The 24,771-nt window shown below is 39.6% G+C and overlaps 1 protein-coding gene across 7 annotated transcripts in view; it reads right to left on the bottom strand.

Annotated features, from left to right (window-relative positions):
* Nucleotides 1–24,771, bottom strand: part of FTO (FTO, alpha-ketoglutarate dependent dioxygenase) — a 432,416-nt gene that overhangs the window by 144,167 nt on the left and 263,478 nt on the right. The window contains exon 9 of one of the 7 annotated variants that reach the window (XM_025207541.1): nucleotides 8,482–8,771. The exons of 5 other annotated variants lie outside the window; for them this stretch is intronic. In XM_025207541.1, coding sequence (XP_025063326.1) covers nucleotides 8,600–8,771 — 172 coding nt within the window. In that variant the 3' untranslated portion in view covers nucleotides 8,482–8,599. Of the gene's footprint in view, nucleotides 1–8,481; nucleotides 8,795–24,771 lie in introns of those variants that run through there. One more of the 7 variants, XM_006026575.3, reaches the window with a different exon arrangement.

The raw sequence follows: 24,771 nt of genomic DNA, 5'->3' as shown, positions 1-24,771 counted from the left end.
TAGCCTGGAAAAGCGCAGGCTCAGGGGTGATCTGATGGCCACCTATAAGTTTATCAGGCATGACCACCAGTATCTGGGGGAACGTTTGTTCACCAGAGCGCCCCAAGGGATGATGACTAGGTCAAACGGTCATAAACTACTACAAGACTGTTTCAGGCTGGACATAATGAAGAATTTCTTTACTGTCCGAGCCCCCAAGGTCTGGAACAGCCTGCCACAGGAGGTGGTTCAAGCGCCTACATTGAACACCTTCAAAAGCAAACTGGATGCTTATCTTGCTGGGATCCTATGACCCCAGCTGACTTCCTGCCCTTTGGGCAGGGGGCTGGACTCGATGATCTTCCGAGGTCCCTTCCAGCCCTAATGTCTATGAAATCTATGAAATTTGATCTGGACCTTTTAACAGGTCTCTCGATTCAATTTGTTTTTGGAGATTTGGCTGCTGAATCAGGTCATATCTCCTCTGAATTGAATCAGGTATCAAAGCTTCTCACAGCTCAAATAACAACAAAGCCAAGTGCCTGAAGCAGCTGTGACATGTGAGGACAGCAGTGACCTCCAGCTGCCACTGGTACAATCACATGGCTGTGGCAGCAGTGTTTTTTTCTGTTCCACCCCGCTTTCCTCCAGTTATAACTCTACCCAGGTTATACTACTGGTGCTATGTAAATGTTGCTAAGGCCCAAGGCTTTTAAAAATATAAAGTCACCAATTTGGATTAAAGCAACAAGTAGAAGCCAAAGTGCTCTGGCCTTGCCTTCTCAAATGAAAAGCCCTTCATCATTCAATGTGTGGGTTCTCTCTCCTTCTACATGCCTTTCTGAAATAAGAGGAAGCTCAGGTTTCAATCCCTGCCTTACTTTACTTTAATATGATGTTCAATATGTCATATTCTCTGCATGATGAATGTTAATATAAAAAAGATAAAAGAAAAAGATCTTACTGGATTGTTTGGGAACTGTCTCGATAAGGTCATGACGACTTCTTCACAAACATTACGTTACAAACTCCTGAAATACAAGCTTTGTAATGAATCTTAACTGTGGCACAGCTACTAGACATTGCAGTGTAACAATACCATAAAACTGATAGTTTGTTGCTTCCTACTATCTTTGCACTAAGCAGTTTCAGCAATCTTTAGGAAAATCCAGTAGTCCTTATTCCCACTGAAGGACAGTGATTTGGCCCTTAATGATTAAATGATGAAAGAATGGGAGAAGCTTAACTTTCCATTTTGATCTAGCTATATGATGTCTGTATGGAACCTTCCTAACTTACGTACACATTTGTAGGATTGGAATGTTAGATACACATGAGAAGAATACAAGCAAATGTTGTACTGATGTCATAACATTTCCTTTACAATTATTTTCTGAATATGTAGATAATTGAATACCTAACATGGATTAAAACAATAGCAAGTTGTTAAAATGTTTCCTTTTTCCAAGTAGAATAAATTATGTGGATGTAAATTCAAAACAAACAAATAAACAAACAAAAATAAATAAGATTTGCCTTATCTTACAAATGCAGGTTTCATGTATTATTTACCAATAGAAACTATAATGCAATACACAACTGAATAAACATCTTAACTGATAGTATTCTTAAGCTACTGACAGACTAATGGACTCTTCTAGGGAAGGAAAGATAAAGGGACTATCCCTATAAGATATCAAGCACCTTTCAAGAAGTACTGTTATCATCTTTGTATGCATTATCATTTATTACCTGTATTATAGGAATACCAAGGGATTCCAGCTGAAATGATGGTCCCATTTTGCTGGGTGCCATACAGACACACAATAAGAGACATCCTGAAAGATATTATAATTTAAACAGAAATGACAGGTAGGGATTTGAGAAAGGAGATATATCCAAGATATACAGAAGACAACGGTTTACAGAGAATTACAACTTCCTGAAGTCACATAGGATGCAAAATTTTTATGGTGGCACAAGTTGAGAACAAGCTAATGTTCTAGCCCAATGGTCTCCAACCTTTTTAAGTACCAGTTCACTTTTTGAATTAAAGTGCACCCCAGGATCAACCAGGCACCACCCTCCTCCCCACCCAGCAGGTCAGTCTGTGGGGGAGGGAAGGGCGGGGAAGATAGAGGTCCCCTCAGTGAGGGAGGGAGTGGGGCAGAGGCAGGGACAGGGATGAGTGGTGCGCTGGGCTGGCCAGGTGGTGGGAGGATTTGAGTCTGGGTGGCTGGCATAGGCCATGCTGGCTGAGGCCTGGGGGGCACATGCTCCCCCGATCTGTGTGTGGGGCAGGGGCAGCTGCCGCTGCGCGCTGGGCTTTGTGCCCCACACCCCACTGCAGCTGCCACAGGAGCAGCCCAGCCAAGTAAAAGCATGGCGCCCAAGGCCACTGTCCCATAAGATTGGGCCCCTGAAGCCCCAGGAACACAATGCGTCTGACCCTCCGGGACAACAACCCCGATAACATCTGTAAATGCCAAGGAAGTGGATCAGCTGCCAGGACAGATCCCAGCACAGCTGATCCTGCTTCTATTTATACCCATATACAACTTGTATTTATACCCATAGGAATCAGCCAGGCTAAAAACAGACACCAAGTTTATTCCAGGTCTAACTGTCCCAGGTTTTGACCCACAGAATCATAGAAAATTAGGGTTGGAAGGGGCTTCAGGGGGCCTTTTAGTCCAAACCCCTGTTCATAGCAGGACCAGCCCAAATAGATTCTTCCAGCCAGGGCTTTGTCAAGCCTGGCCTTAAAAATCCAAGGATAGAGATTCCACGATCTCTCTAGGTAACCTGTTCCAGTGCTTTCCTCTTAATGAGAATTTTTTTTCCAATATCTAACCTAAACCTCCCTTGCTGTAACTTGAGACCATTGCTCCTTGTTCTGTCATCTGTCACCATTGATAACAATTTAGCTTCATCCTCTTTGGAGCTACCCTTCAGTTAGTTAAAGGCTGCTATCAAATCTCCCCCTCAGTCTTCTCTGCTTCAGAATAAATAAACCCAGTTCCCTCAGTCTCTCTTCATAAGCCCCAGCCCTCTAACTATGCTCGTTGCTATCCACTTGACTCTCTCCAACTTGTCCACATCCTTTCTATAGTGGGGGGCCCAAAACTGGACAAAATACTCCAGATGTGGCCTCACCAGTGCAGAAAAGAGTGGAATAATTACTTCCCTAGATCTGCTGGCAACACAGCTACTAATGCAGCCCAGTATGCTGTTAGCTTTCTTGGCAACAAGGGCGTTGCTGACTCGTATCCATATTATTGTCCACTGTAACCCCCAGATCCTTTTCTGCACAGCTGCTGCTTAGCCAGTCAGACCTCAGGCTATAGTGGTGCATATGACTGTTACATCCAAAGTGCAGGAATTTGCACGTGTCCTTGTTGACCCTTGTGCAATTTCTTTTGGCCCAATCCTCCAATTTGTCTAGGACACTCTAAATCCTAGCCATATCCTCCAGTGCTTGGTGTCATCTGTGACCTTGCTGAGGGTGCAATCCATCCCATCTTCCAGATTGTTCATGAAGATATTGAACAAAACTGGCCCCAGGACCAACCCCTGGGGCACTCCACTTGATCCTGGCTGCCCCCAGGACTCCTTTCCTCCTCAGACTGGCCTTCCAGGGGATCCTACCCATCAGTTCCCTGAGGGAGTCAAAATCTACTTTTCTTAAGTCCAGAGTTCGTACTCTGTTGCTCTCCTTTCTTGCTTTTGTTAGGACCCAGCACTCAATCACCTTGTGGTCACTGCTGCCCAACTTGCCATCCACTTCTACATCCCCCACCAATTCTTCCCTATTTGTGAGCAGTAGGTCAAGAAGAACACAGCCCCTAATTGGCTGCTCCAGCACTTCTACCAGGAAGTTGTCCCCAACTTTCTCCAAAAACTTCCTGAATTGCCTGTGCAATGCTGTATTGCCTTCCCAGCAGATGGCAGGGTGAATGATGTTCCCTGTGGGAACCAGGGCCTGTGATCTGGAAACTTCAGCTAGTTGTCTGAAGAAAGTCTCATCTACCTCATCCTCCTGGCCTGGGGGTTCTATAGCAAACACACACCACAACATCACCTTCATTGTTCTCCCCTCTAATCTTAACCCATGATAGTGCTCCAGTCATGTGAGCTATCCCACCAAGTCTCTGTTTTCCAATTGCATTATAGTTCTTTGATTGTGTTAGGACTTCCAATTATTCCTGCTTGTTTCCCAGGCTCCATGCATTGATGTACAGACACCTGAAGTGACTAGCTTGCACCAAAACAGACCCAGGACAATCACGTATACACACAGCTTGAATAGCAATTAACTTGAACTAACTTGAATGGGGGGCAGGTGAGGAAGAAAGTGTTATCTTGGTACTTCACAGACACTTCTCTGGTATTTAAAGGCCTCAGAATTTTCCCAGGCCTCACAATAAAAGGCCTGGGAAAAATCCAAAGTCTGTTTTTAGTCTAATAGGGCTGGGAATTAAACACAGAGCCACTGTTCAGGCCATGAAACAGGATGTCCTTCTTCATCTCCAGTGAAGTCCCTTGAAAGTTGAGGGGACTCAATATCTTGTAAGCTCAAGGCAACAGAAATTTTACTTCTTTAGTAATTCATTTTATTAGGCCAAACACTTCTGTAATGTACAATGTTATAAAACTATAGATACTCAACAAACTTCAATTGAATTTCTAAGAACAGGCTTTGAGAGCAGAATTAGGCTCCTAAATAGTTTAAATAGTTGCATTATTAGAGATGATTTGCTTTGTAAGGAATCCTGTAACTAACTTCAGGGGAGTTCAGCTGAACAGGAGTGTCTCGAGATTTACATCAATGCCGAAGTAAAATTTCGCCCTGTACAACTAAAAAGGATTTGTTTATCATCAAGCTTTTCACTTTGTCTATCTCATAAACGTAGAAAGTGTTACCATCAAAACACAGACGCTGGAAGACATTTTATACACACTATTAAAAAAAAAAAGTATGATTGATACAATTTTTTTTGTGTCTTTTTGCCAAAAAGAAAATATGGCTTTAATAGACATTTACATCTGTATGGTATTACATACATGTAAAACAGATGTAACCTAATTACATTTTCATTTAAATTGCTAAATAGCTACTTAAGTAAAAAGCTAAAATAACATACAAACAACAGTTACTATAATAATAAGTGTACTTAGAATTAAATGAAAAGGATCAAAGCTGCAGCATACAAAATTTGAGCTGGTCTTTGAAAAAGATACAGTGACATAACAACGCTGTATTGATTTACTCAGTAATTTAATGTCTCTATGGCTCAGCCAGAAGACACATCTCAGTTAGACAGACACATGGAGGGAAATCCATAGAGTTTATATAAAGACTTTGGGTTTCATGAAGATTAGATACACTCTACTAGAGATTATCTAGCAAAATCCAAAATTGGAATTAGAATACCAAGGCAATACAATCAGCTTGATTATAGTTTTTAGACAGACCCATCTGGACTGGAGTCAGGAATCATGTCCTAACAGTGAAATAGGGGAACACTTATTTTTAGCACAGAACTGCAGCCCTTAGGAGAGATACCAAATTCATTTAATCTTTCTGTATGCAAATGCAGCATGTCCAGCAAAACTACATTTTTAGACCCTGATACAAAGTGCTAATGGAAAAGACTTTCATTGACTTAACTAGGCTTTTATTCCCAAAGGTAGGGAGATAGAGAAAAACACTGAATGAACCTTCAAAATAAATTTAGCCTATAGGACTAAAATGTCAAAGACAGGATGATGTCACAGAAAAAGGACAAAATCTTGCATTTGTGAGCATCATCTTGGTAAGTGCTAGTGCACATGAGTATGTAATACCACCACTAATTGGCATATGCAAATATATGCTGTGGTACTCACAAAAATATATAATTTTATCCTAGTAGTAGTTTGCAGCTTTACTGCTAGCTAAAAACCACGTTAGGAAAACTGTAAATATGTATATTTAAGTTGCTGTGAATCCTTCTGTTTATAACTGGGTCAGAATGTTTTTTCTGGACGTATTTTGACTTTTCATTTTATAGTACTTGCCAAGCATTTGCTTTGTCACTGGCTACTCTTCCTGAAGGTGGAGAGAAGATATTATAATCCAGAACATATAGTTTCTGTAATACCACAAAGGAACTATTTTTGACTAAAAACAAAACAAAACTCAGCTTACTATACACCTTGTATTAGTAATGTTCAATTAACTTCATGCTTTTAAGTGAACTACAGTATTCAGAAAACAGTGAAGTTGATTTGTAGACGGAATAAATTTTAAAAGCCTGAATATATATAAAATATTTTCTTGTTTTAAATGAGAGTATTAAAGAAAACATCTTTATTGCACAGTAATACATGTGAGGATATAAAGTTTATTTGTAAACTGATTATCAAAATCTAAAACTATTATTGATCTCACTGTAGATAAGGAAAAAATAGAAATGTTTTAACTTGTAATCATTAACATTGGAAGAATTCTTCTAAAATGGCTATAAAAATATTTGGGGGGAGACATTTTCACAGTCTCTTTTTTTTTAATTCACTATGATCTTAGCTCCTTCAAAATGAAAAGGGTAGAAATGTCCATGTTTTAGATAAGACGTGATATCAGTTTCTCAGCCACATGTGATCACTGAAAATCCCATGGAACTTTTTGAAAGTGTCAAATATCTAGTGTCAAGTCAAAAAGTCAGGGAGGGTGAGTGTACGTTTACCATGATTCTCTCCCATAATGGCTGCATTTCACAGCCAAGGAGGTTGTGCTGGTTGTCTTGGTAAACCATTTGGGAGGAAACTATGGGTAAAATGTTGGCTCTAATGCAGCCAATGGAAAATTCCCATCGATTACATTCTGTGTTGTAATATGTAAATCAGCTTCCCACTTTATTTAGAGCCCCTGTGTCCAATATTGTATAGCATTAAGTGATTTAACCTGAAACAACATTTGTCAATCTCCAAACTGCTGTTTCCTTCCCTTACGATCTTAACTGGGACAACCCAACTGAAAGAGTGGACTGTGCTTGTGTATACACTGGGATCTTTACAGGAGAAAACTGTGCCATCCCTGTGTTTAGGGGTGCATGATGAATCCTTCATTTTCATAGTTTAAGAAAGGTTTTTCCTTGTCTCCTATCAAGTTTTCATTTCCTTGGTAAATTTTCTTCATTACTCAATAGGTTAACTAAGCTGGAGAGAAAGGCTTTGTAAGAACTTGTTAGAGTTGGTCATGATTTTGTAGCAAATTATTTTTGTATTATAAGAGAGTTATAGATGTCATGGACTAATTGTTCAGAATAGTGCTGAAGCAACATTCAGGTTAAACTGACACCTGTAATGCCTACAGGCTGCTCTTTAATAGCAGGTTTTAACTAAATTTCAGCCTTCACTTGGCATGATGGAAACATGTAAGTGAAAGAGTGGACATACAAGCATTGCCCCACTCAACAAGAAGAAAAGAAAAGAAAGGGATAATGACGACAAATTTTGCTGCTTTAATTCATTGTGATGCCCCAATAACTGGGATAAAAGTAGTAGCTGTTCAACAGAAGGCAAACTAAATATATACAAAAATATAATTGGATTAACAATACTGCTGTTTTTCCCAAGGACTTAAGCATCTCTTAAATGTGATAATCTAACCAGTTATTAAAGCATATATTAAATACCTGGGGTTTAGGGGGCTTAGTGTTGTCTTTTTCTTTTTACATTCATACACCATTCATAGATTAATATCTAAATTTGATAACCATTTGACTGCTTTACAGGTAGCTGCATGGATTGATTTTAGATCTCCATTAAATGATCTAATTGGGCAATTGTTCACAATGTGTTGCACTATCTGAAAAACTGCATCACACTCGCAACCCAGAGACTCTTTGATTCTCCATTTATGGAGTAGATGTCCATATTTTCCATGAAGTGTCCACATGCGATTCAGAGAGGACCAAATCTTTCTTGGTAGGTCAAATCCTGGCTGGGGGACTGCAGGGTCGCTAATGATGTATTTCTGTGGCAGGTTGGTATTTGCCGAGGCTTCCCTCCATTGTTCTTCAATATTTTTGTTATCATCATAGAGCTTCTTGGCATATTTCCAGAAGGGTTTTCTAGATTTGAACCTATGCGGTGGTGGCACAGAGATACCCTTACTGATTGGGAGGTTTGGGTTACTGATGGCCTGATGGTATTCCCTCACACATGTGGCATTGCAACAGAGCTGTGGGGGAGCAACGTTCGCTAGGACTGGAAGCCATAGCAATGGTGTACTTTTTAGCATTCCTGATATAATTTGCATAGCTGCATTTAACTGTGTATCAATAATCTTTGTGTGCACAGTGTTGTTACAGACTGGGGAGCAATATTCTGCTGCAGAAAAAACAAGTGCTAGAGTGACCATTTGAAGTATGGTTGCATTTGCTCCTCACGTTGTTTCAGCCAGTTTATGCACAAGGTTAACTTAATCTTTCATTTTTTTAGCAACATGCAGTAGATGTTCGTGAAAGGTGAGGCTCTGATCGACAGTTACGTTGAAGTATTTTGGGGAACACCTCATGCTTAACCTCTTCTGCACAGAAAGTAATGGTGAGTTTCTGGTCGGTATGGGCATTGTTTAGATGAAATGACGTGACAACAGTTTTTCTTTGATTTGGGTGGAGTCTCCAACATGCAAAATATTCTTCAAGTAACTTGAGGTCTTTGCAAAGATCTGTCTGGACTTCAGCCTGAGTCCTTCTTTGAGTAGCAAGCATAGCTGAATTTCTGGCTGGCAGTGATCTAATAATCTAATGAGATGCCAGTATTATTCCTAAAGCATTTTGAAAGGAAGCATGAATATTAGTTTTCATGCCTCACAGGTGTGTTCATTTGCATAGGCATGTACACAGACATGGTGCAAAAAACTACACATTTACAAATACTTCTACAAACCCTCCCACTGCCGCTTCGTAAACAGCTTACTTTTCAATAGAATTATTTTGCTGGCTCTACAGCAATGCAGAATGACAGCAGTTGGACAGGTTTCCATCTTATACTTTTCTATTCTGTATCTTGGAATTTTAATCTTGAATTACAGGAAGGCAAATTCTAAGAAATGGCAGAGTTGATTCTGAGGTTTATTTCTCAATAGTTCTTAATGCAACAGAGTAAGTGGAGTGAAGAGCAGAAGCTGCAGAAGTTATTCAGCCCTCCTATATAGTCAAATACATGAACCTCATACATCAAAAACCTTGCCTGTGATGCAGACCAACCCCATAAGATTCTGAGCAATTTCAACTCCCATTTAATTCAATGAGAGTTGAGACTGTTCAGTGCTATTTTGGGGGTGTGCAGCACTTGTGCAGGGCATATACAACTGGAAAAAAATTCCCATTTAGGGTCTGTATTATCCATATTCTTTTTCTGTGCATTGTTACAGTTTAGCTCTTCCTTGCTTTTTATAAAACAGCTCACAAACCATTCCAAGAGCCTTTCTGCTAGTTTTTAAAGCAGATGTACAACATACAGAATTCTTACCTAAAAACACATTTTCAGTCAAAAGCAAGGGTCTGGCAACCAAAGGTCAGCACTTGCTGTTAAGACACAGGTCTGCTTCAGTGGTATGCAGAATGGCAAGAGGTACTGTACTGAAGTTAGGCACAACTCTTCACTGTACACAAAATGCAAAAGAGAAACAAATCCATTGCATCACCCAAACACTTCCACTCTAAGTGTGCATCTGTACCTCCTGTCTAAAGAGAAATGGATGTTTGCCTGACTGGCACCTTCCTGTTGCCCATGGGACACAAGGCTTCTAGCTGATGTTAGTCAGAAGAATGCTGGGGTGGCACATCTTCCTAGTCCCCGCAAAAGCACTTTGTACATTCAGGCTGGGCACAGTCCTTCCTGGTTCAAGTCAAATCAGAGTCCTCTAGCACCCCAGCATTTTGCAGCCCTGGGCTGGGCTATGCTGTCTGCTCCAGAGATCAGGGCTGGCCTTGCCCCTCTGCTTCCTAACTGGAGAAGTGAGGGCTGGCTGACAAGGGAGTGGAGGGGGTAAGCCTGGCTGGGGATGCAGTCCAGTCTGTAAGCTGGGGGGACTGTCCCCCAGGCAAACCCTGGCCAGGGCCTGGGGCCAGGGAGGGGGGTTAAACACCCTTTCCCTGACTCAAACTTGCTGCTGGCTGCAACTGTGGACTACAATCCAAGAGGCATCTGGAAGCAGGAAGAGGAAGTAATGTGCAATTCTGCCGAGTCCTCTTGTTGTAAGTCTGGACTGCAAATTCCAGAGACCTCCGGGACGGCAGGAATAGAAAGTGAACACACGGCTGGAGAGCCATATACTAGCGCCCCCTGGCTTCTGGCCTCAGCCACTGCAGGCATGTGGGTTCACTTCTGTTTTAATTTAATCTGCATTTTAGACTAACCTGCAAAGACTGAATTGATTGAGCCTTTGGCTTTTTGGCTGTCTGTACCTAGCCAATATGGTCCCAAGTATACTGTTGCGCATGTTGGTGTTATGGAGATACTGATCCATTGCAAAAAAGTGCCATTTACCTTAGTGAAGACACTGCCATCATTTTGTTCATCTTTAGGAAATTATCTTAATTAAAAGTAACATCATATAAACTTGTCAGGGAAATGCTATTCTGCTTGTCTTTTCTGTGCAGTTCAGATAGAATAAATCACCTTTCTGGAAACTTCCATCTTGCTCCATATAGGGAAGCCTTGTAACACTATTTACAGAAAGCTTGTGATCTTTTGAAACAAAAATGAGGTCTGTATGCTGTTTCAATTGGCAAAAACAACATAGTAGTTACTTTATCATGAATAGCTCAGTGTTTATAGAGATGTACATTAAAACAGTGACACTTCTAAAAAGATGAACAAATCTCTGACCCTGTTTTGAAATGCCAACACACTCCAGTGTTTGCTTTTTTAAATATTTATTTCCTTCATAAAATATCTATGTGCAGATCTCAATCCCTCAGCAGTGAATATTATTTTCAAGTTAGCAGAAGCTCTAAAGTAATATGATATTGTAATACAAAAATTCAGCATTTTAAACTTGCAATGCCTGAAACCTATTGACCTTGTACTAGCTACCAGCATCAGAATCATCATCATAAAACTCCATGCACACTCACCCTGCCACCATGTCAAGAAACACATGCACAAATACGGAAATGAAAATGTTTAACTGAAAAATTAGATAACATAAAATCATGTTATACTCCATCTTCTTTAGAAAAAAAGTCCCTTAATTTTTACACTGAATTTTCAGATAACGTAAGATGGAATCTGACATAAATTAATGCCTGCCTAGTGTAAATGTACAAGCTTTTGTTTAGTTACCTCTAGTCCGGGGGTGGGCAAAATGCGGAACACAGGCCGCAAGGCCCCTAAAAATTTAGAAAATTAATAGTTATCTGCCCCTGGGTGCCTGTCATGCGGCCCTTGATGGCTTGCCAAAACTCGGTAAGTGGCCCTCTGCCTGAAATAATTGCCGACCTCTGCTCTAGTCTGTTCATATTCATTTTATTTTAACTAGGGAAAACATTACCAAAAAAATTTTTTTTCAGTCCCCCATCCATATTTCCTTTCTTTTCATGTAAGGTTATCTTCCTCACATTTATGTGATATGGATGCTACTATCATTTAAGCCTATAGCTCTGAATAAAAATCCTTGCAAATTAGGTTTCTAAGTGCCATTACAGTGGGATTGCTTTTCTTTCTAGATTATCTTCCAGACCAATAGGAGAAATCCTGCCTGGCAGAGTGAATCACTAACTACCAAGATAAATATTCCAATTCTTGATCTAAGCTGTCTTTCCTTACATAATTCCAATCCTCCAAATTCAAAAACAAAGCAAACCTTCTGCAAAAAACTGTCACTGTTGTTTAACTGGTCAGCAAGAGTCTGTATCATTCCTCTTTGATTCCATTTTCTTTGGGCTAATAACTCAATTCACCTTCTGCATTCACCTGTCCATCTCTTCTTCCTTTTTAATACATTGTACTCTACTAATAAGCTCCTCTTTCAAAAGGAACCATGTCCTGGTGTCTACCATTCTCACTTAACCACCCTAGCTCTCCACCTCCTCTTCAACTACAGCTCATACTGTGTTCATTTCTATAGCCACTGGACCTGCTAATTATTGTTGCTTCAATTCCTCTTCTCAACATTTCTTTCCAGCTGCTTTTGGCCTGGCTGTGTCTTTTTTTCTGTTCCATTGGACTTCCTCTCACCAGTCTTTCACTGACAAAATCTTGCAACCACTCCAAATCAGTTTACTCCAAAAGTACCTCACTTACCACTCAAGTCTTTTCATTGGGTCCTTCTCCCATGCCTCATTCTTTGTCAACTCTTCTCTTCATATATCTTAGTATTATATTACTATTTGCACATGTAGTATAGGTAATTTATTAGTAATCTGATGCTTAACCCTTCTTAGGTTCCTAAATCTCATGAGGTTCAACAAGGCAAGGTCAAGTGCAATCTCATGGGGTTCAACAAGGAAAAGTGCAAAGGCCTGCACTTAGGATGGAACAATCTCATGGACCAGTACAGGCTGGGGGCTGACTGGCTGGGCAGCAGCTCTACAGAAAAGGACCTGGGGGTTACAGCGGACAATAAACTGAATTTGAGCCAGCAGTGTTCCCTTGTCGCCAAGAAGGCTAATGGCATGCTGGGCTGCACCAGTAGGAGTGTTGCCAGCAGGTCAAGGGAAGTGCTTTCTTCAGCACTGGTGAGGCCACATCTGAAGTACTGTGTTCAGTTTTGGGCAGCTCCCCACTACAGAAAAGATGTGGGCAGATTGGAGAGAGTCCAGCAGAGGTCAACAAAAATGGTGAGGGGGCTGTGGGACATGACTTATGAAGAAAGACAGGGGGAACTGGGCTTCCTTAGTCTAGAGAAGAGAAGACTGAGGGGGGATTTAATAGCACCCTTCAACTACCTGAAGCAGGGTTTGAAAGAGGATAGAGCTAGACTGTTCTCAATGGTGGCAGATGACAGACCAAGAGGAAATGGTCTCAAGTTAAAGCAAGACAAGTTTAGGTTAGATATTAGGAAGAATTTTCTCATGAGGAGGGTCATAAAACACTGCAACAGCTTTCCCAGAGAGGTGGTAGAAGCTCCATCCTTGGAGGTTTTCAAAACCTGGCTAGACAAAGTTTGGCTAGGATGATCTAGTTGGGGATGGTCCTGCTTTGAGCAGCAGTTGGACTAGATGACCTCCTGAGGCCCCTACCAACCCTAACTTTCTATGCTTCTATGATTCTAAAGTCAAGGCAAGGAAAATCAATATACTTTGAATGGCAACTATATACAACAAGGGAATATACTTCTTGGGGAAAGAGTCATAGCCATATCACAACCAGGAAAATTATAAGGAACAAAAAGGTTATGTGAGCTGGAAAATTCATTTTCATTCACATGGCTTGGTTAGAGGGATATGAGAAAGAAAGAGCTAACCTGAAGATTTTCTAAGTTCAAGGGGATACCAGTGATCTTGGTACAGCAGAGAAGGATGATCATGCATCTACTTTTAAACTAACTTTACTAAATAAGCTTGACAAACCACTCCTTTTAAAATGTCATGTGGTTCTTTGCAGGTAGATCTAGTGAAACCAAGCTCTCTCTCTATCTGAAAGGCTAAAAACAACATAGATTTTAGTTAACGCCCCTAAAAAAGCCTAGCAATTGCAAGGAAATAATCTAGAGAGATAAAATGGAAAGAATAGTGTAAAGAACTCCTTCTGGGACCCTTAGCATTTTATGAGAATAGCCCCAGCAAAAGATCTCTACACATGTAAATGTAAATTAATTGAAGCAATTGAATCTTTACCTGCATAAATTTGTTATGTCTAACAATTAAAATCTGTTTAAATGTTAATGATCTAAATTTTAAAGTGTGCCCCCTATTAACTGCAATGAAACCTTCTACAGTTTAATCAATATTAACAGGAGTGAAACATTAAGGTAACAAACCCAGTGTTAAACATAAGGTATAGGCAGCTACTGGAGAATAGGGAAGTTTTCTATAGTTAGACATGACTCCATATTCTGCTATGCACATTATGGAAGGAAAGCAATGTCAACTGATTTCAAGGAAGAACCTCACATTTCTAGATGCAATTTGGGTAGATTATTTTATCACATAGGATTGGTGCAGTATATATTAACCCACACCTGTACATTAGAAGTCTAACATGAAACTCTAAAAAGCTGTAGAATAACATTTAAAATAATCCATTATCACTATCTAAAACATGTCTTGTACACAAAATGTCAATAACAAACTTGCAGCATTCAGAATTGGGAAGCAGTGATAGTCTTTGAAAAACTAAACTACAGTGTAATATCAGCTGAGTTTTGCTGCATCTAGTGCTGTTTTGTACTTGAGTTCATCCTATTCTGCCCCATTTTTCTGTATGATCATTTAAAACAACTTCAAGCTTCATCTGTCAACATCCGTCTCTTTTCTTGCTGAATAAAGAATTCTCTGTATGCTTGTTTGTTACAGATACAAATTTGCTGGATACTCTTATAATTAGGCAAAAGCAGTTTTCGCTGTCTTTACCCTTCTTTCTTTATAAATCAGTTTTTATGAGCCCTCTTAAGGATGGGATTATGTATTTCCTGCTTGACATGACTCCAGAGGAGCATACAAGGATACTAGCAACCCCAGGTAGGGCATGCTGCATTCTGGGGCTCACCTCAGAGCTATTCTACTTTTACAAATTCCAAATAGGAATCACTAGGGCTTAAAAGGGGACTCAGAACAGGAGTGGTGCAGGTGGCACTTGCAACAGCTTTATTTCACCAAATCATGCAGAGGAAATAACTGTCAGTTGACCAGATTATTGTACTTATCACTGCCCTGAGAATGACAGAGGGCAGCCAAGGCTCTGAACTAAAGTATCCAGCTTTTAAAGAATCATACCTACAAGTAACATTTGTCTACTCTACATCTGGAACAGGACTAACCTGTTTGAAAAAACTTCTGAGTATACTATTTAGGCCTAAATTTTATAGGGATCATGGAAAATCATGGAGTAGTTATTAAACCCCTTTTTGCAGAGGGTAATGGCAAACCAGCCTCCTGCAGTATATTTGTATGCCTCTGTTCACTGGGAAGAGGAACAGTCTGATAACAAAACAGTCTTGCCAGTTCTTTAAAAAGTCCAATGGCACTTTTCAGGGGACTAGTTACGGGTCTGCCCGGTGTCTAACTTAGATCATTCTTACTGTCTGTGTAAATCTCCCTGTGGCTCCCATGAGATATTACACCGTTTTTTCTCTTACAAACACTAGTATGAGGTATGCTGGTCTGTTGTATTTTACCTCAGAGGAGGCTGCATTCTAGGTACATACAAACTGCCTCTTAAGTATTTTGGCATCCTTTAGAAGAGGGACATATATAGCATAATTAACATTCTGGTTATTATAATAAAAGGACTTTGTAAAGGACCTTGGGTAAGATTCAGCACTGTATTACCATAAGAATTTACAAGGAAGTTATATAAAAAAGGAATTTTGTCCCCCTTTCTTTTGACCTCCCTGATTCCCAAATTAATATGAGAGAAAGAGAGAGATTTTCATAGCAGTGTCACATAAAACCTTTAAGTGATTAAATGAAATGAAAGCTTTTGATCTGGTATCCCATGATCACCTCTTGGCGAAACTGGCCAATTGTCACCTTGGGTCCACCATGATCCACTGGCTGGGAAATTGGCTCCGTGGTCGGACCCAGAGGGTAGTAATTGATGGAAGTCACTCATCGTGGTGTCCTGTGACCAGTGGGGTCCCCCAAGGCTCTGTCCTTGGACCCATATTGCTCAACATCTTCATTAATGATGTGGACATTGGAGTCAGAAGCGGACTAGCCAAGTTCACCGATGACACCAAACTTTGGGGTAAAGCATCCACACCTGAAGACAGGAGGGCGATCCAGGTTGACCTGGGCAGGCTCAGCAAATGGGTGGACGAGAACCTGATGGTGTTTAACACTGAAAAATGCAAGGTTCTCCACCTTGGGAGGAAAAACCTGCAGCATCCTTATAGGCTCGGCAGTGCTATACTGGCTAGCACTATAGGAGCCTGCAATCCAATGCTGCGGCTAGTAAAGCGACCAAAATGCTGGCTTGCATCCATAGATGTTTCTCAAGCAAATCCTAGGATGTCATTCTCCCATTGCAATCGGCCTCAGTGTGGCCGCAGCTGGAGTACTGCATCCAGTTTTGGGCTCCACAATTCAAAAAGGATGTGGAGAAGCTTGAGAGAGTCCAGAGAAGAGACACGTGCATGATCAGAGATCAGGAAAACAGACCTTATGACGACAGGCTGAGAGCCATGGGGCTCTTTAGCCTAGAAAAGCGCAGGCTCAGGGGTGATCTGATGGCCACCTATAAGTTTATCAGGGGTGACCACCAGTATCTAGGGGAACGTTTGTTCAGTAAAGCGCCCCAAGGGATGACGAGGTCAAACGGTTATAAACTACTGCAAGACCATTTCAGGCTGGACATAAGGAAGAATTTTTTTACTGTCCGAGCCCCCAAGGTCTGGAACAGTCTGCCATCGGAGGGGGTTCAAGCGCCTTCATTGAACACCTTCAAGAGTAAATTGGATGCTTATCTTGCTGGGATCCTATGACCCCAGCTGACTTCCTGCCCTTGGGGCGGGGAGGCTGGACTCGATGATCTTCTGAGGTCCCTTCCAGCCCTAATGTCTATGAAATCTATGAAATGTATGGATTGGTTGCAGTGTCCAAACTTATTGAAATCAATGCAACCACAGTTAACAAGAAAGCACCTGTGAATGTTACAGGCTTATAGATTCTGCAAATCACTAATTGTTTTAATAAACTTTTAAAAGTAATTAGGTAAATTACTAAATTGAAGCCCTCATTAATTAAAAACACATATAGATAGATAATTAGCTGCTTTAGTGCTGTGGTAGCACTGAACTGAGCTGATATCATTTTGTGAATGTTCATGGGATAGACTGAATGATAATCATCTCCATGGAATTGAAATAAAATGACAGGGACTTTATTTATGTTTCTTATACCCTGAATACTGTATTTATCTGAATCCAAGATGACCCCCCCAATAATTAGATTCTACATATGAAAAAAATCTAAATTTGTTACATTTTTCCCATGTAGAGAATCAAATTATCAGCAGATCGTCTGAAATTGCCCCCCCCCGCTACAGCAGGGAAAGCAGTGGCAAGGTAGCATGTGGGGAGGCAGTGGCCTGCCCCACTGCAGCACCTGGGCCCCTGTCTTCCTTCTGCAGCCTCTGGCCCTCTGTACCTTCCCCCTCCACACCCCGCTGCTCACTGTCAGGTGTGGCTCTGGCTCCATTCTCTCCTAGGCATGAAGCATAGTGTTGAAGCAGTAGCAGTTACCTGTATCCCCACCTCATAGTCAAATTCAAGACAAGGGCTTCCCCCAACTCGCATACTGAATGGAGAAAAAACCCCTCATCTTTCATTAGAGTAAATATAGTACTAAGAGAGAATGCTCTATAACCTTTTACACAGGCCCAAACCATGATATTCAAAAAACTTCTGCCAGCACACTATATATCAGAATTAAGATTCCACATCTGATACCATTCTGGTCAGATTATGATCTCAAAACAGATCAGACATCTGTGGAGTTCCTTGGAATTTACCCTGGTATTACCAGCATCAGAATCTGGCTCAAACTGGGCATATATATTATTTTTCCTTCAGGGCACATGAATACACTCTGATATGTTTTATGTTCTATATTTTGTTTTCATGCCACATAAGGTTATGGAAGAAAAGAGGATGATGTCTAGAGATGACAGACATCTAACACTACATGAAAAGAATCACTGTTAATATGATCAAAATGTCTGACAGAAACCAAAATTTGCTAGGCACTTACCAAAAACTAAGCATACATAATGTCTGCACAAATAGTCACCCAAAAGAAAGGGTATGACATAAAAATGAACATCTTGAAGTAAAATATCATAAATAGTTAGAGATGCCTGAACTACTAAATGTAAAGGGGAAGAGGGCTGTGAACCAGAGGTACCAGTAGAACATGCATCAAACACTCCCCCATCTTCTTAATGCTATTCTTAATGACTGAAAGGTCCTCAATTTCAGTATTTTACAGAAACTACAAAGTACACGAGAAAGGACAGTACCATAATTCACTGTTATGCACAGTTTGTGTTCCAAATGTAATAACTTAAATGAGCATAGATTATGAAGTCCGCTAAATGGAGGGAGTGTCATACACTAGTATGAACACTAATGAGATACTGTCAGGGTGAAAAGGAGAAACACTGATTGAGAACAAGAGTGCATATTGAGGAATGCAGTTAGAAAAGTGAGGATAGGAATACTCAATGTGTTACAAAGGGCTGAAATTTACAGTCAGGGCTCAGGCAGTTTGGAATCAGCTCATGTAAGTTAGACATTGTACATCAAAACCTAACTAAAAACTCCCCTTTCTGCTATTCTACAATCTATGACTAAAACCAGATTTGGACTCTTACATATGACTTTCTAGGTTGGTAAATCATTCCTTAATTTTCCAAAGCTCTTGCATGTGTAAGAAATTGAGTTTAGGCTAGGAAATATTTAAGGATATTCTGAGAACTTAGAAACTGTTCATAAGACCGGAAAGAATCTTCATTCCAGATAAAGGACAAATGCTATCCTCTAATTAACAACATTTATCTCTGGGACAAGAACATCAGGTATATAATATAGAAGATTCTTTTAATATAAAGGACAGATGGCAACTTCACTCCTGGGACTTACTTAGACTGCCCCGGAAAAAAACCCCTCTCAAAACAAAACATAATTTTAAAAGGCTTTGAGTATCCCCAAAGGACTGTTAGTCTGGATACAAGAAAGCCTGAATGCCCTGTTTGCAAAGCAAGTGATAAAAAGCATTTCAAGAATGTTTAGAAGTTCTTCAGGCCTAAGATGTACAGAATTAGTTTAAAAACTATGTTGCCCTGTCATCCACTTTGCATGAATCATTCAAGACTGATTCTCTTTCTATGCACAACACCAATTCTGATGGTGCTGTGTTTAAGTGCAACATGACAGGCACTGTAGTATGATAAGGACATAGCTTGCCTGATATGCTTAGCTTGTAATTAGATAATTATTGCAATACAACTGTAGCTCAAGTAGAATTCATAACCTTTCCAACAGCACTTCTCCTCTGTTCATTCATACACGTACGCATTGCAAAATTCTATGTGTATGTTTCACATTTAACTGGTTGATAATATCTGTTAATATCATAAGCAATGAATCAACACATTTTTGCTTTAGCGTTAAAAGCAATTAATGTCCTGCTAAGCCAAACAATGGGCAAACAAGTACACTAGACTCTCTATGACAATAATAAGCCCTCTGATCCTCAACTTTTAAAACTTCATTAACTGAATTACTTACACAAGGGTTTAACTTTTTTAAAGTTTATACCCAGTTTTTGTTTTATTCTTTTTTTTTAATAGAAACAAACTGGAAATGTTATCTGAATCTGATGGATTTGATACTGATTTAAGAAAACTGGGACAGTTGCTGATAACAGATGCACCAGCGTATATCTAGAGTAAAGCTATAATTAGTCAGTGTTATTACTCTGCATTTACACTTGTGTAATGAAGGTCCAAATCTGATTGATAGAACCTTGTTCATTTCTGAGATTGGAGCTTTAGGCCACAACTGAAACTTTCTGTGTGCTTTCTATATATTGCATTGATATATAAGATGGAACAGAATGGTTTATCATGCTTTCTTAAGTTTCATAATGTAGAAAATGAAACATTGTAAGCAGGTTTTTTCCTCCTTCAATCCAGTCTAAGGTTTCAAAACAGTGGTATTTTGTATTGCATGAAGTGCATTTTAAATAATTAAACCACTCGACTCTATTTCCAAATAAAAAAAATATATGGAACAAGCACAACTGTCAATACAGGATATGCCCCTCTCTAAATTAATCCAATTATTCAAATGTCAGTTATAACTGTCAGAGTGTAGCTCCTTGGGCTGGACCAAACTGTTAAAAATTAAAACTGTTTTACTTCATTTAGTCTCTCTGCCTTTTTAATGTAAAATCCATGGTCTTGACAAAAAGTTGTGGGATTTGACACCCAGTGCAACACAACCCTATTTCTGTCATACATGCATAATTCACTTTGGAAATTTGCACTTGCTTTAAAATATTACTAAAATATACATGTAACATATGCTAATTTAGCCGCATTGGCTTGTAAGCTCCAGCCACTAGGTTATATGTAAACTTTGCCAAGTGCATACACTGTACATAAAGGGATTATAAATGAAAGGAAAGATCACTGTCCCCAGCTCTCAGTCTCCAGCCTTGGCCAAACTGACAGCCCCAAATCCCAGCAACATCTAACATGCCCTTCCTGTGGAGAAGACAGCCTGTTCTCAGAGTCTTAATTACATCCCAGCTGACTGCCCAGCATTGCCAAAATCAGGCAACAAACGATACACCTTCACTCGCAATATGGTCTGCTAAACAGACTCCCAGTCACATAGAAAGAAACTTTTGCAACAAGGAGAAATAAAGGGACAAGAAGGAGAGTGAGGGAGAGGGTAAGCAGCAATCAAGAAGATAAAAAAAATCTTTTCCCAGACTCCTTAGGGACCAGTGAGCAACAGAATGTAACAAACAAGGCAATTCCTTGCTCACAATGAACTCACAGCCCAAGGTGCCTCACGCCAAGGACTGCTGTTCTCCAAGATGGGCCACTGTAACTAAGACTCAATAGATTAATGATTGTTAAGGAAGGCTAACCAACCCCACACTGCTCAGGCCATTATAATTACAGAAGAACAGCATGCTGCATTCTGCAATCGCAAATGGTATCATATGTTTTCCTGGCTGGCTTGCAAGAGAATTATTTGCACATCCATGAGATACAAGAGCTATAAAAGTAAAATAAAACAAAATAGAATTTTTTAAAAAGGAAGCTAATATTAAAACAGGTATTTTCTGGGAAACAATAACAGAAAAGTTACATTTTATGTATGTGTAGTAAGATCAAAGTCTCAGTAAAAGAGAGACTTTGCTTCTCTTCTCTACTTGATGAAGATACTTATCTTTATTGATATATTTAAAATTTACAATAAATTATGTTTTACCTGTTAGAACCATATTTGTAGAAGCAATATGGAGGACAATAACTAATGCAGTAGGACTTATTTAGGATTCCTAAATGAAATATCACTTCTATTAAAAGTGCCAAAGAGATGCAGAGATTATCACCAATTTAGAATATTGATGTTACTGGTGATTACATTCAATCAACAAACTTTATAAGAACTGCGGAACTGTCAAAAGAAGGGCTGGTAATTCTTCCACTGTAGAGAAGCTGCCATATGTAAATGTGCAACAATCCTTCAGAACTATTCATGTTAGGAATCGCATTAATTAGTGCTTATTTACAGGTTTCCAGAGTAGACTCCAATGATTCCCATAATGTGATAACTAATATGCAACTAAAAAAAAAAAATAGCTACTATAGGATATATTTATTTGAGAAACCCATGCACTGCATTTTCAGAAAAATGAGGTTTGTTTGCTTGCTTTTAGCTCCCTTCTAAAATATGTATTCACTAGATAGATCACTGCAACCTGTCAGCTAAATGCTACTTGCACCCATATACACATTTAATTCTTTAAAGAAAACTCCTTTAAAGAAATCATGTTATTTGTTTCCCTTTAACCTATAAAACTTTGTGTAATGGACCAATTTTGCCATTGACCTTAATAGTAATAGAAACAAACATAACTTGCATCATATTAAACCATGAAGGGTATGTCACAGATAACAGGCTTGATCCTGCAAATGGTATGAACCCAAATAAACTTTAGTCCCACAGACTCACCTACGTATCTGTTTGAAGGATATAGTCCTATTATAGAAACTTGCACATACTTCATTTATGCCTTTTTTCCTACAATGTCAGCAAAAAGGCCCTAGGATTTTTTTAATATAATCTTTTTTGAATATATTTATTAAGGGATGAGACCCTCTTAGGAAATCTCTGGAAGACAGACCTACTCATCATTTGGGCATACAAATGATCTCAGGTGAGCAATGGTGCGTGCTTACAGCACATCTACTACTCTGTGGTAACTGCCCATATGCAAGTACGTAGTCCGCAGGAAATGCAAGGCACTTACTCCTCAGTTATACAGTTATAATGGAGTACCACACTGCAAGACCTTTACTTTGATCACTATCCCATGCTTATCTCCGTGTGATCCACATAACTACTTCACATTAAATCATACATAGTTGTGAGTTAATATTTTATCTTAAATGTCGTTGACAGAAGGACTGGCCTTTTCAAATACCTTCTTACAGATAAAAGAGGAAGACAGTACAATATTTTATTTTAATCTGTGCTTGATAAAATGGGTCCAATCCAAAACACTCATGTTTGGTAGTGGAATTACTCTTTAAAATATTTTATATTATATTCTTCATTAAATTATTCCCATGCCCTAATCAAACAATTGCTTTCAGCAGGCTGAGAAGAAAGAGGCAGAAATGCCAATATGCATATATATTATTCAGGTGCCTGGCATGTACTGCAATGACAATAGGGACTATATATAAAAATAGTGGTATTTGAGTGTTATCGTTCATAGGATCTGCTGCTGTAGGTGCCTACCCTTGGTCATAGCTACAGTGAGATGAACTGACATCCTCCTGAGTGTAGGGGTTGGTTGCCTACAATGCCTACTGGAACCTCAAAGATGACTTTGAAGTAAGTTGTTAAAGTATTTTCAAATGAACACAACTCAGAAAGGTATTAAAATGAAGGTACCTTCATTGCTTGCACTCTGAGAATAACCTACAATTCATGGTTTCTTGGATGTAGATACATGACTGTATGAAACAAATATACAAAGTGAATTTTGAATTTGATTCTTAAGTATTATTGTTGGAAGCAATTCTCAGGCAAAAAAACTGTCCTCCCATGGATTTTGGCAATATATTGTTCCTTGCTGACTTGGCAAGGATATGTATCCTCCTTGGCTGGGCATCAAATGTGGCACCCTCAGTAGAGACCTGGCTGAATCTTATTTACCTATTCAATAAGATGAGTATATAAGGCAGAAAAGAGCCAGGGGTTCTGATAAGATGAGCTTCTGCAAGCCATTAGGCCGCATCTACACTAGGAAGGTGTACTGCTTTAAGTACAATGACATGTAGTTAAACTAATACAACGCTCACAGTGTGGACACATTTTTACAAAGGTGCTTCATATTACTGTACTTTTTCCCATATAGGAAAATGTGTCATCTCAGTACAAACACCTTTAGATTGGTATATCCATAGCCACAGTAGGGGCATTACAACACTTTAATCATACACCAACATAGTTAAATAAGTATAACTTCTTAGTCTTGTACGTACAGGCAACCCACGCTTAACGCTGTTTCGCTTAGCACTATTTTGCTATAATGCTCATTTTAAGTTGATACCTGATTTTACTTAGCACTTGAGTTTCACTATAATGCCTGTGGTCGCCATCTTGGGTCATCAGATACTTTTGGTTTCGCTTAATGCTCGTTTCACTTAATGCTTGTTTTTTCAGGAACTAATTAAAAGCGCTAAGCGGGGGTTGCCTGTATATAATCCTGCCCCTCATCAATACAGTTACATTCTGTGTAGATGAGACCCTACACATGCAGTACACCCTAAAATTAGTGATGTGAATAAAGATTATTTGTGTGATCAGGACTTGGCAGGACTGAGCACCAAAGTTCTTTCTGATTGAAGAGACAGGACACTGGATAATCCTTGCCGTGTGATATAGGCAATGGGCTCTTTTTGATACGTGTCATCTTTGCTTCTTGTAAGAGTGAAATTCACTTACTAAGTGAAATTGGAAAAAAGGCGGTGTTTATATTCCTTCTAACTCTGTACACGTAAAGCAGCTGAGCTCCTGCCTTCCATTCAGTCCCTTCTACGGAAAATAAGAATAAGGACTAACTCAAGCAACAGAGTATTTTGAAATTCCACCTACTTAAATACTTTTACTAGTAACTGACAGTTTACTTTTCCAAATGTCATATGTAAAAGTCTCATATTAAAAACACTTTTCTTGCAATTTTTCCTTTAAAGGTTATTTCAGGTTCAACTGTTTTGGTGCTAATGTTTTTTAAAAATACTATAGCCAATGTTTTGTTTATGGTAAGGATGCTATATTTCAAACAGAAAAGCAATACTAGAAAAATAAATCTCTCTGACCAACCCCCTTAAGACCTAAGAATGGAGGAGATCTGATCAAGGAAAAGGGAGCCATCAATATTTGTTGGAAGGAGGAGTTTGAAGACCTTCTCAGTCAAGACTTTGTTGTTGACAAGGGTGTTCTCACCTCCATCCTGCAATCCCCAGTTAGAGACAATCTCAGAATCCTGCCAACCCTTGAGGAGGTGAGGAAAGCCACCAGGCAGATGAAGAACAACAAGGCATACGGAGCTGATAGAATCCATACTGAAATCTTCAAACAGAGGGCAGAGGAACTCACATCAGAGTTCCATGCCCTCATTTTATGGATTTGGAATGGTGTGGAAAGCCCAGATGACCTCAGGGATGCTATGACTGCGACAATCTTCAAGAAGCACAACTGACATGATCTTCACTGCTTGCCAGCTGCAGGAAAGATGCCAGGAATGACATAAGCCTCTCTACCTGACCTCCTTTGACCTCACAAAAGCCTTTGACTATCAACTGAGAAGCGCAATGGAG

This window comes from Alligator sinensis, unplaced genomic scaffold (genome assembly GCF_000455745.1).
Source record: "Alligator sinensis unplaced genomic scaffold, ASM45574v1 scaffold173_5, whole genome shotgun sequence".
Lineage (NCBI taxonomy): Eukaryota > Metazoa > Chordata > Crocodylia > Alligatoridae > Alligator > Alligator sinensis.
The sequence above is the reverse complement of the archived record's forward strand: the minus strand, read 5'-3'. Positions and strand labels throughout refer to the sequence as shown.